Raw genomic sequence first — 12790 nt, forward strand, 5'->3', positions numbered from 1 at the left:
TCTGATTCTCAGCTTCCCCTAATCTGCTGTCTATTCCTTCCTATTGTTCTTTATTAGTCCTGTGTCATTCTTTGTTTCCTCTCATTTTTTGTTCTCTTTTCATAGTTACTATGTCTTTTCCCATGCTGTTGAACATCTTTGCCATCATTATTCTGAACTCTATGTCAGATAAATTTCTTATCTCATTTTCATTTATCTCTTCTTCTGGAGAATTCTCTTGTTCTTTCATTTTTATTAAAAAAAAATTTTGTCCCCCCCATTTGGGCTGCCTGTTTGGGTTTGTGTCTATGCATTAGGTAGATCTGCTATGACTCCAAGCCTGGAGTGCAGGACAATGATAGGTGTTGTTTCTGACTGGCCTCGAGTATCCTGTTTGTGTCTGTCAGCAATCCACAGCTTGTGGCTCCCTCTGTTGGGACTGGATGCCTTTGAAAAGGACAAAGATGTGCACCAGTATCTGCTTTTCCTAGCCCTGGGCAAAGACTCAAAGTCTCCAGAGATCCACCTTTGCCTGCAGTCTGACTGTTATCAGCCTTGATTGGCCTCAAGCTATTGACCTCAGGGTGGGGTCATCCAAACAGGTGTGACAACTGCCTTTCCCCCAGGCCAAAACCACCTGGATAGCATGATTTATCAAAGAAAAATGTCCTCTGCAGAGTGAGGGAAGACTTAGCCCAAGAAACCAGGGTGTTTGCCCTCCAAGCTCCAACCCCGGAGCACCCAACTCAAGATTTTCCTCACACAGCTAGCTCCAATTCACTCTCTCCTCCTTCTGCCAGAGCCAAGGTGAGTGGCTACACATGAAATTTTAATTGGTTCTTTAAGAGGGTGGCTGCTGCCTTTTACAGCCAGGTGTCATGTGCTCATCTTTCTTAGTTCTGGTGCTCTTGGTTGGGGAGTTCACCTTGGGGTTTAAGAGCCCATAGTTCCCAGTGGGAACCCCTTACAGCAGAGATATCCCTCTGGACCTTCAGCTGCTGTCTGTGGGAGCCTGGCCACCCCTTTCACGTCTCCATCTCTGCATACCAGTCTCTCATGCAGTCTCCATTTTCCATCCTAGGTTATCAGTGAGTCTTCAGTAGATTTTTCAGGGTGTTTTTTCTGTATTTTGGTTGTATTTCCTGTTTGGTGCTAGGAGAGTGTCAATGTAGTTTCCACTTACTCCACTGCCATTTTTAATCTCTCCAACATGTCTTGAAGTTTAGGTAAAAAAATATTTTGCTCTAGGATAAAATATCTTGGCTGTCATGTGCTTAGTGCTTTTGAAATACCTCTGTTACTCGTCTACCAATATACTGGCTGTATATTTTTTATTTTTTAAACTAGAGACCCAGTACATGAAAATTCATGCACTGGACGAGGGGTCTCTCATCCCGGCCTGCCCCCTCTCACAGTCTGGGAGCCCTCAGGGGTGAGGGGTGACCCGGTGATAGGGAGAAGGATATGCCCCATCACACCTCTGCTGCTGCCACTGCCAGCAGTGTAAGCCTCGGCTGGCCCTGGTTACCTGAGCCTTGGGAGGCCCTGGGCAGCTGGGCAGCCGACATCTGAGACTTGCCTGATCCTCGGGCCAGCCCTGGGTGGCTGGGGGGCTGAGAGACTCCAGAGACAGGCACAGCAGGGTCAGGCCTGCCTGGGGTGGGGCCTGGCTTTGCCATGTGTCTGCCGCCCTGGAGAGGCTGAGGGGACTGAGTGTCGCCATCTTGTGGCTGTGGGCACCACCATCTTTGAGTGTGGGGCAGTCAATTAGCATATTCCCTCCTTATTGGCTGTGGGCACCACCATCTTTGCGATGGCGTGAAGGTCAATTATCATATTCCCTCTTTATTAGATAGGATTGATTTTTAGAGAGAGGAATTGAAAGAGAGAGATTGAAACATCACTATGAGAAACATAGATCAGCTGCCTCCCATGTATGCCCTGACTAGGAATCGAACTCACCACCCTTTGGTGTGTGGGATAATCCCCCAACCAACTGAGCCATACTGACCTGGCTGCATTCTTTTCTCCAAATTACTGTTGTTTTCCTAATATAACCTTTTATAGCATCTCTTATATTTTCCTTGGGTTTATGTTCTTCAGAGCAGACTAGCTATTCCTCCTGTTTTACCTTTATTTATAAAAGCTGAATTGCTTTAAATTAAGTGATTGAAGATAGGATTTTCAGGAATTGATATAGTTGTGATAATTTTGAGTATAAGTCAATAATAATGATAAATTGGAGTCAAAGTTATTGGAGATAGAATCCAATTCACACAACTGATATAATAGTCTTATCCATGTAGAGCAGCTTCCCATTTATGTGGGCATATCTTCACTGTCAGGAGAAAGTACCATAACAATTCTACCCAGTGACAATGATGCCCATTTTGTTCAAAATGGACTATTTGATTTTTCTACAAAACAATCTTGTGTAATTTAGGGCCTTACATTTTGGGTACTCAAAAATAATAAAAATGTCAAAATCTGATACTTATTTTTATTGATAGACCTCTCTGATAAATATAAAAAATATAATAATATTAGTAATAATTAATATGGAGCATATTATTATTAAGCATCATCCTATCTAATAAAAGAGAAACGTGGTAATTAGCCGTATGTCCACTACCCTTCCCATTGGCTAATCAGGGTGATATGCAAATTAACTGCCAGCCAAGATGTCAGCCGGCAGCCGGCAGCTTGAAGCTAACATGAGGCTTGCTTGCTTCAGTGACGGAGGAAACCAACATTCCCTGCCTGCCTTGCCAGCCTCTGAGCTTGCAGTTTGAAACATTGTTACAAATATAGAAGCTAAACAAAATCCCAGAAACCTGCTTTCAGCCAGCCAGGATCTCAGAGCTGGAGTTGATACAGTGTTTCAATTATAGAACCCAAACAAACCAGATACATGCTTTCAGCAGCAGAGGCCTCAGGGCTGGAGCCAGAGCTAAAGCTGGCCCAGAATAAAAAGAAAAAAAGGAGCAGTTGGGAGCTTCAGTCACCCGCCAGCCTGAAAACGGCCCTCAGCCCCTCACCCAGACTGGCCAGGTACCCCAGTGGGGACACCCACCCTGAAGGGTGTGTGACCAGCTGCAAACAGCCATCATCCCCTCACCCAGGCTGGCCAGGCACCCCAGTGGGGACCCCCACCCTGATCCAGGACACGCTTCAGGGCAAACCAGCCACCCCCCACCCATGCACCAGGCCTCTATCCTATATAGTAAAAGGGTAATATGCCTCCCAGCACCGGGATCAGCGTAGCTGCGAGGCCTCCCGGCACTGGGATCAGCGTGACGGGGCAGCGCCCAAACCCCCTGATCACCCTGTGGCTCTGTGTGTGACAGGGTCGGGGCCACAACCTCCCTATCCGCCCTGCTCTGTTAGTGACAGGGGAAGTTGCCCCAACCCCCTGATCAGCCCTGCTCTGTGCCTGATAGGGGGGAGCTCCCCAACCCCCTGATTGCCCTGTGGCTCTGTGTGTGACAGGGTGCGGCACCCCAACCCCCCACCCCCCCATGGGCCCTGCTCTGTGTGTGACGAGGTAGAGCCATAATCTCCCCATCGGCCCTGCCCTGAGTGTGACAGTGGCGGCGTCCCAACCCCCTGATCAGCTCTGCTCTGTGGGTGATAGAGGGCGGCGCCCCAACCCCCTGATCCTCCCTCCTCTGTGTGTGACAGGGGGCGGTGCCACAACTCCCCTATCGGCCCTACTCTCTGAGTGACAGGGCGGAGCTCCTCAACCCCCTGTTTGGCCCTGCTCTGTGCGTGATAGCGGGGAGCTCTCCAAACCCCTGATGGTCCCTGCTCTGTGCATGACAGGGTAGAGCTCCCCAACCCCCTGATTGGCCCTGCACTGTGCGTGACAGGGGGTGGCGCTGCAACCTCCCCATCGACCCTGCCTTGAGTGTGACAGGGGGCGGTGCCCCAACCCTCCAATCGGCCCTACCCTGAGCGTGACTGAGGGTGGCATCACAACCTCCCGATCCTCCCTGCTCTGTGCATGACAGGGGGCGGTGCCCCAACTCCCCAATCGATCCTGCTCTGAGCCCGACCAGGGGCTGCACCTAGGGATTGGCCTGCCCTCTGCCACCCAGGAGCAGGCCTAAGTCAGCAGGTCGTTATCTCCTGAGGGTTTCCAGACTGAGAGAGGGCACAGGCCGGGCTGAGGGACCCCCCCCTCCCCCCAGCCCCGAGGGCACAAATTTTTGTGCACTGGACCTCTAGTATTTTATATAATAAAGTATAATTTATTTATTTATAAAAAGTAAATATCCTTTTTGCTATTAACATTATGATCAATCTTTCTTAAAAATCAAGGAGAAATAATCACTAATTATTAATTTATTTTAATGAGAGAGAAAAAGGGAGAGTGAGAGTTTTGTTGTTCTACTTATTCATGCATTCATTAGTTGATTCTTGCATATACCCTGACCTGGGATCAAACGTGCAACCTTGGCCAATCAGAATGATGCTCTAATCATTGAGATACCTGGCCAGGGCCAATTATAAATTTTTAAATATGAAATTAATTGTATAGATTTGCCAAAAAGAGAAAATATCTGTTCTGCAATACATGTTAAAATGAACTTCTTTTCTCTTTCTAGGACATACCGAGGGAGAGCATACTTTAAACGGCAGTTTTATAAGCAAGCAACTCAAGACTTTTCTGTTTCAATTCACTTGGATCCTAATAACTGGCTAGCGTTTTATTATAGAGGCTGCTTATTTAGAAAGAGTAACCCTTTTAGAGCACTACAAGATTATAGTGTTTCAGGTACTTTGTTTTCAACTGCACATATAAAGGATGATTAAATAATATGTATATTACTAGAGGCCCAGTGCATGAAATTTGTGCACGGGGCGGGGGGGCGGGGTGTTGTCCCTCAGCCTGGCCTGCACCCTCTCCAATCTGGGACATCCCTCTCACAATCTGGGACTGCTGGCTCCTAACTGCTCACCTACCTGCCTGCCTGATTGCCCCCAACTGCCTGCCCCTACTGGCCAGATCACCCCCAACTGCCCTCCCCTACTGGCCTGATCGCTCCCAACTGCCCTCTTCTGCCAGCCTGATCGCCCCCTAACTGCTTGCTCCCCTAACTGCTTGCTCCCCCTCAACAACCTGATCTCACCCCTAACTGCTTGCTCCCCTGCTGGTCTAATTACCCCTAACCGCCTCTGCCTCGGCCCTCGCCACCATGGCTTTGTCTGGAAGGAAGTCAGATGTCGAGGAGATGTCCAGTGAACCCAGACTAATTAGCATATTACTCTTTTATTAGTATAGATTATATAGTTACATATATACTTACATATTAATTTATATAATACATATTCATATATACTTAAAAGATACAATAGTTTAGCTAAAAATGTTTCTGATATGCCCTTTTAATGTATGTGAGTATATATGTATTTACCCAGGTGTGTAATTGTGGCAAAATGGGAATATCATACAAAAAAAATACTTTTCTACATCTTGAGTCCTGAGGATATTTCTGGAAATTAAGATCTATTTCCTAGTCAGTTTGCTAAATGGTAGTGGATTATCCTGGTGGGCTATGTCCTACTGCATAAGTCAAGTCCATGGATTAGTCAAATTCAGATTTTTTTAATCCTTAAACTAAAAATGGTCTTTGAGAATCTTCAGTAAGAAGATGAGAACAGCCATTTCCTCCTTACCTATTATCAGTGCATTCTTGGTGTATGAATATGCCCAGCACAATTCTGGGCATAGGTAAGTGCTCAAGAAACAATCCCCATCTGAATAAATTAGCCCATTCTAACTGGCAAACTCCACCCAACACTCCAAAATGATTATGGTCACCTGGGTACAAAGTGCTAGAATCCTAGATGAGGCTATATCCAGAGATTAAGAGAAGACTAAACTCACAAAGCAATACAGAGTTCCTCAAGGCAGGCAATCTAAGGTGATTGTTACTTGATGTCTCTAACTCCATTTGCTTTCTGACGTCACCCTTTCCATGAATATTAAAATAAAATAACTCAAATCTCACTCTACATGTTGAGAGGAGTCTAGTGTCCTTCCTTCTATTTCCAAGATTTCTTGGAAGAGAGGGCTGCGGATTCCTGTTTAATTCTCTTGTAATCTTTGTAGCTAATGTTTGCCCTCCGATTCTGCATTTTTGTTGTTGTTGTTGTTGTTGCTTTCCCACTTATTTCTTGTCTGTTACTGAACATTTTAGCGTTCAGAGGATATAGTTAGCATAGACAATTTAATTTTGAAGGTCAAACACCCCTATTTCTGTAAGTTTATCTAACTGTTAGCTCTGTCCGTCTGCCATCTGGCTGCACCTCTTCCACCCTGGTCTCTGAAGGCCTCTTTCTCATGTTCCCCTCTTCTCCACATTTTGGGTTCTCACCCCCTCCTTTCTAAGCTATCACAATAATATAAAATCCTTGACATTTAATTATTCAGGAAAGAACAGCTTGATTTGGGCCGCAATTCTTTCCTAAGGAGTTTTCTCTTCCACAATCAAAAAGGATCTTCAGGGTATTTTTTCCTAAGCTACTAATAATATCTAACATTTATGGGACATTTTTAATTTGTAAAGCATTATTCTAAGTGCTATATCTGGAGTGTCTCAATTAATATTCGAGATAATGCTGTGGCAGGGGTATCAGTATAATTCCCATTTTACTGATGAGAGAACCAAGGCACAGAGAAGTTAAGTGATTCTAATAATAGTTTCATTAGGAAGAATTTTTCCATGTTTCTAGAGCAACCACCAAAACTGCAACCTACTTTCTCAGTGCTAGCCAGTCATACTGTGAACTGGACAGTCATATTTCCTTCAAGTGATTATTTACTTAATCTATATGAGCTTTTTTTCCCTTTTTTTTTGTAGTAGGCACGCTTTCCAAAATCTAGTACTGTGAATATTTGTGTCCCAGACTGTGAGCCCGATGCACCTTTTTTTGGTAAAACTTTCCCTTCTTAGCTGAAACAAGCTTGAGAAGCTTAGAAGACGTAGATCAAATAGTGTGGGAAACCCATCTAATTCAGTAGCATGTGTGAGAATCAGTAATCGAAAAAACATGAGGTAACCCTTAGACTGGTCACTAATGAGAGCCACAAACCTGGAGTGTTGAGAGGAGACTCTTCTGCCTGATGTTTCTGCTATTTGGGACCTGCAGAGCCATCATCTGCCTTAACTCCAAGCTCTGCTTCCATCGGAGAAGCCTCTTTGAGCGTCAGCCCTTTGTGTGTGTCAGCTGGAACTCTGCTGTGTGCCCCAGTCTGCACTTGTACTAGAGCCTGTTCTTTGGTGATCAAGGGTAATGGCACCCTTCTGACTGCAATCCACTGAAAGGAATCAGAAGTTAGATTTTAGATTCTAGGCCCATCTTTGCCCTTGATTTACATCACAAACATGGCCAGTGTACCCAGCCCCACCCCACTGGACCCTAATCTCTTCATCTATAAAGTGAGTGGCCTATCGTAGATTTCCACCAGGACTTCTTCCAGCTCTAATGAGTTTGTGAACCCTGAGAGACACATTGTTACTCATAAACAAATACATTTTATATGAATACTTTATACTCTTCAAAGAAGTACACTCATTGTATACATGTTTTTCTTTATATAATGTTTTAAAAAAAGTAGAAAGGTTATAGACTAAAACATAACTCAGATATGTTTGTTCAGAACCTGAATAAGAGATATATTTTTATTTTTAAGCTCTCATAAATGATGGCTATGAGAATCTTAGTTGTTTCCTACATCGGGGCCTACTCTATGCACATCTAAAAATGTGGTTGCTGGCAATTTGTGACTTTGAAACTGTTATTTCTCTAGAAAGGTAGGTTTTCCTTTCCATTTTTACTAATATCCTTTTTCTGTAAAATTTTTAATAAACAGTGAAAGAAAAAGCTTTCCCCCCTCATCATTAATAACTTGGTAAAAATGTTATAATTATGAAGTTATTCTAGAAGTAATTAGGATATTACTTCTAAAAATAAGATTATTTCTAAAATAAGACTTTTGGTTAACATCTGTTTTGCCTCAGATGGTTTTGAAAACTTTAGAGACTGAACGGGGTTATGAGGAATTAAATCCATGAATGATAAAATAAACCCCACAAGTTTTTTAAAAACAGGTTGAAGGTGCCCAGGTTAGAGCTTTTTGAAGTTAACTTTATATAACACTGTCATCAAGTTTTAAAATAATGAGAAAATATTCTGCTTGATATATCATTGCTATGCACAACACACAACTCAATAGAAGGAAACCTCTATTTAGAACTTCTGACTTCATTTAACGTAGTAAAGCAAAAGGAAAAGAAGCCAATAACATTTAGAACTAGGGTATAAGAAAGGAACACAAACTGAAAGCTATATACACTAGTCAGAAAGTTAAGCTATAAAACAAAATTTAATTAAATATCCCCCTCTTTCCCCAATGAAGCATTTATTCAAATGGAAGATGTCAGAAAGAGTAATAAAGCAGGGATATTCCATGCCAACCCCCAGACTGTTTACTTAGCTTATCAATAAGGGACATTTTGCACTTGTCCGGGAAAGTCATGGTGTATGGTTCCATAACAGCCACGGTGATTTTCTTTGGGATATTTTTGAGCCAGAAATGGAAAGACAAGAGTTTCAGTTGCAAAAAGCTGAAAGATGGGCAATAAGAACTTGGGCATCTTGTAGGTAAGGGGTCAGGACTCCCATGAACTTAGGCTGTAGGATGTGTAGTTTCCTCATTTTGAAACAGGAGCATTGAATAGGTAATTTCTAAGGTCATTTACATATTGAAAATTGTTTTACTCTAAGAGAGAAAACATTTATTTGCTCTAGAAAAGAAGCTGGGTTAATACCTATGTGAGGAGGACTTTTAACCACAAGCCTTGAGACTGTCATTATTTCTCATTGTTACTCATGGTGAATATAATAGAACCTGAGGCAAAATCTTTTTTTTAAAATCCTCCCCCAAGGATGGATGGATATGGTTGTGTGTATGTTTTAAAAGAAACATTGACATGAAAAAGAGGCATCAATTGGTTGCACCCCAACTGGAGATCAAATCTGCAACCTAAGTATATTACTTAATTGGGAATCAAACCTGCAACCTTTTGGTATATGGGAGGACACTCCAACCCACTGAGCCACCTGCGGAGGGCCCAGAAATTTTTGAGTTTTGGAAAACCAAGCTTGTAATTCAAGATAAATCAAGAGCAAGTCAAGGAAGAGTAAAGTACTGCTAAGAGTCAGACCTCAGGAATTCTGTAGCCCAAACTCTACAAATGTTCATTCCCTGCTAAGGATTTTATAAAGGTGTTTATATGATTTTTAACAGAGTGTTTAGTCAACTTACTTTGCTTTAGTAAAGCATTAAAAGAAACCTGCTATAAAAAGATGTATTTCATTAGGTTCATTCATAATTGAAGAACGTTTGGAGTGGAGTAATTAAAATGTCTAACAAGATTTTGCTTTCTCATTTTTTTTAGAACTGTTACTTTGGCTTATATAAATATTGGCATCATAGATCTGCTACACTTAGACAACTACACGGATGCCACTTGGTATTTTTCTGAGGCTCTCAAAATTGATCCGTCATCTATTCAAAGCTATATGTGCCTAGCAGAAACTTACAATAAGGTATTTAAGGTTTGAGAACCTTGATTTTAAAAAAAGTTTTAAATTTCTGGATATTTGTTCAATATAATTTAAAATTTGTTAATGTATTTTTTTTCAGATAATTACAGTAGCTAATGCATTTATAAGCAATACATATTAAGTAGATATAGTTAACTATAATGGCCCAGTTATAAAGACTGTACTGATGAGGTATGACTTTTTGCCTTTCATTTTCTTTTAAAAAATACATTTTTTCCTAATTACAAAAGCAACATATATTTGTTGCATATAATACCTTTACTTGTATATAGTCACAGATAAATTTAAAACTACCAATGATTTTATTCTTTAGGGATAACTGCTATTAACATTGGGATCCTATCAGTTGTGTGTGTGTGTGTGTGTGTGTGTGTGTGTGTGTGTGTGTGTTCATGATAGGTGTGTTTTGAATGGAATTTGTGCATAAAATGGGATCCTACTCACTCATGCTTTCCTTTAGATTTTGTTTAGATTTACATGTTATTTGAATTAAAAATGTAGCATATCCTTTATGTAACAAAGTCAAACAATACAATAAACAGGAAGTCTCAGCTGACTCCACCCATATCTGACTTTCCAGAGAGAAACGCTGTTAACTGTTGTCTCTGCCTTACAAAATAGATAGCCCTTTCCACTGCTCCGCCGCGAACCGAGACCCTGTGGCTCTCGTTAGGACCATTGCAGTAGCCTTCTGGTCTTCTTGCTCCTGTTCTTTACTCCTTTATGATGGATTTCAACACAGCAACCATAGTAATCCTGTTAAAACATGCCAGATTATTTCACTTCTTTGCCCAGAATCCTTCAATAGCTTCCCTTTGCACTCAGAATAAAAGCCAAATCCTGCAAAAGCCAAAGAAAGGCCTGCAAGAGCCCATGTGAATTGGATCAATACTTTTTTGCTCTCATCTCCTACAAGTCCTCTGGTCACATTGGTTTCCATCAGATTAGGCAGGTTATGATGGGGGTGGGGGGTGGAGCCACAGAAACAAAACACCAACCCCACAAAAACAAACATAAAACTCCACTTCAAAATCACTATTAAAATAACAAAATGTTTTGTTTTTCTTCCTCACACTGCATCTCCTAGGAGATTTGACTAGAGCCTCTGGTCTCCACCCTTTACATCTCAGGACCCAGTGTGACTAGACTCCCATTGAGAGCTCTTACCTTCCTGATGATGGAGGTGGAAGACCCAGGCAGGTTAGGGTTAGGATGTTCCCCAGGGAAAGTTTGCTCTTGACCCCTGCTGGGAAAGGGATGGGCATACTTGTGGTGTGTGGTCCTTTTGCTTCTACATGTTGTTGGAGCTGAAGGCTTCTGAAATTTCCTTTGAGTGCATTTAGAAACCCAAAACCCCAGCACCATGTCAGGGTATAAGGACATGCATTCAAAAACTCATTGTTCTGAGGAGGCAAAAATTTCTGCACAGTAGTGAATAAATTATGTTGTATTCACACACAGAATGTTATCCTATCTAATAAAAGAGAACCTTGGTAATTAGCCATATGTCTGCTACCCTTCCCATTGGCTAATCAGGGCGATATGCAAATTAAATGCCAGCCAAGATGGTGGCCGGCAGCCAGGCAGCTGGAAGCGAACATGAGGCTTGCTTGCTTCAGTGACGGAGGACTCCAACGTTCCCCGCCTGCCGCTGCTGGCCTCTAAACTTGCAGTTTGAAACATTGTTACAAATATAGAAGCTAAACAAAACCCCAGAAACCTGCTTTCAGCCAGCCGGGATCTCAGAGCTGGAGTTGAAACAGTGTTTCAATTATAGAACCCAAACAAACCAGATACCTGCTTTCAGCAGCAGAGGCCTAAGAACTGGAAGCAAGCCTCAGAGCTAGAGCTGGCCCAGAATAAAAAAGAAAAAAAAAGAAAAAAAAGAGCGGTTGGGAGCTTCAATCACCCGCCAGCCTGAAAACAACCCTCAGCCCCTCACCCAGACTGGCTAGGCACTCCAGTGGGGACCCCCACCATGAAGGGTGTGTGACCAGCTGCAAACAGCCATCATCCCCTGATCCAGGCTGGCCAGGCACCCCAGTGGGGACCCCCACCCTGATCCAGGACACGCTTCAGGGCACACCAGCCAGCCCCCACCCATGCACCAGGCCTCTATCCTATATAGTAAAAGGGTAATATGCCTCCCAGCACTGGGATCAGTGGAGCCGCGAGGCCTCCCAGCACGGGGATCAGCGTGACAGAGGGCAGCGCCCAAACCCCCTGATCGCCCTGCGGCTCTGTGTGTGACAGGGCCTAGCCACAACCTCCCTATCCGCCCTGCTCTGTTTGTGACAGGGGAAGGTGCCCCAACCCCCTGATCAGCCCTGCTCTGTGCCTGATAGGGGGGAGCTCCCCAACCCCCTGATCACCCTGTAACTCTGTGTGTGACATGGTGCGGCGCCCCAACCCCCTGATCGGCCCTGCTCTGTGTGTGACGGGGTAGAGCCATAACCTCCCCATCAGCCCTGCCCTCAGTGTGACAGTGGCAGCGCCCCAACCCCCTGATCGGCTGTGCTCTGTGTGTGATAGAGGGCAGCACCCCAACCACCCCCCACGGGCCCTGCTCTGTGTGTGATGGGGTAGAGCCATAACCTCCCCATCGGCCCTGCCCTGAGTGTGACAGGGTGCGGCGCCCCAATCCCCTGATCTGCCCTGCTCTGTGTGTGATAGGGGGCGGTGCCCCACTCCCCTAGCGACCCTACTCTGTGAGTGACAGGGGGGAGCTCCTCAACCCCCTGATCGGCCCTGCTCTGTGCATGACAGGGGGGAGCTCCCCAACCCCTTGATGGGCCCTGCTCTGTGCATGACAGGGTACAGAGCCCCAACCTCCCTGATGGGCCCTGATCTGTGAGTGACAGGGGGCAGTGCCCCAACCCCCTGATTGGCCCTCCTCTGTGTGTGATGGGGGTGGCGCCACAACCTGCCCATTGACCCTGCCTTGAGTGTGACAGGGGGCGGCGCCCCAACCCCCCAATCAGCCCTACCCTGATCGTGACTAAGGGTAACATCACAACCTCCCGATCTGCCCTGCTCTGTGCATGACAGGGGGCGGCGCCCCAACCCCCCAGTCAGCCCTGCTCTGAGCCCGACCAGGGGCTGCACCTAGGGATTGGGCCTGCCCTCTGCCACCTGGGAGCAGGCCTAAGCCAGCAGGTCGTTATCTCCCGAGGGG

The 12790-nt window shown here is 44.6% G+C and overlaps 1 protein-coding gene across 1 annotated transcript in view; it reads left to right on the top strand.

Annotated features, from left to right (window-relative positions):
* TTC6 (tetratricopeptide repeat domain 6) overlaps window positions 1-12790 on the top strand; it is a gene marked incomplete at both ends in the record, with an annotated part of 261680 nt that overhangs the window by 196806 nt on the left and 52084 nt on the right. Inside the window, 3 exons of the mRNA XM_081098882.1 lie at window positions 4587-4756; window positions 7679-7799; window positions 9447-9597. Coding sequence (XP_080955008.1) covers window positions 4587-4756; window positions 7679-7799; window positions 9447-9597 — 442 coding nt within the window. The remainder of the gene's footprint in view (window positions 1-4586; window positions 4757-7678; window positions 7800-9446; window positions 9598-12790) is intronic.

Source organism: Myotis nattereri (genome assembly GCF_964212035.1).
Source record: "Myotis nattereri genome assembly, chromosome: 1".
NCBI lineage: Eukaryota > Metazoa > Chordata > Mammalia > Chiroptera > Vespertilionidae > Myotis > Myotis nattereri.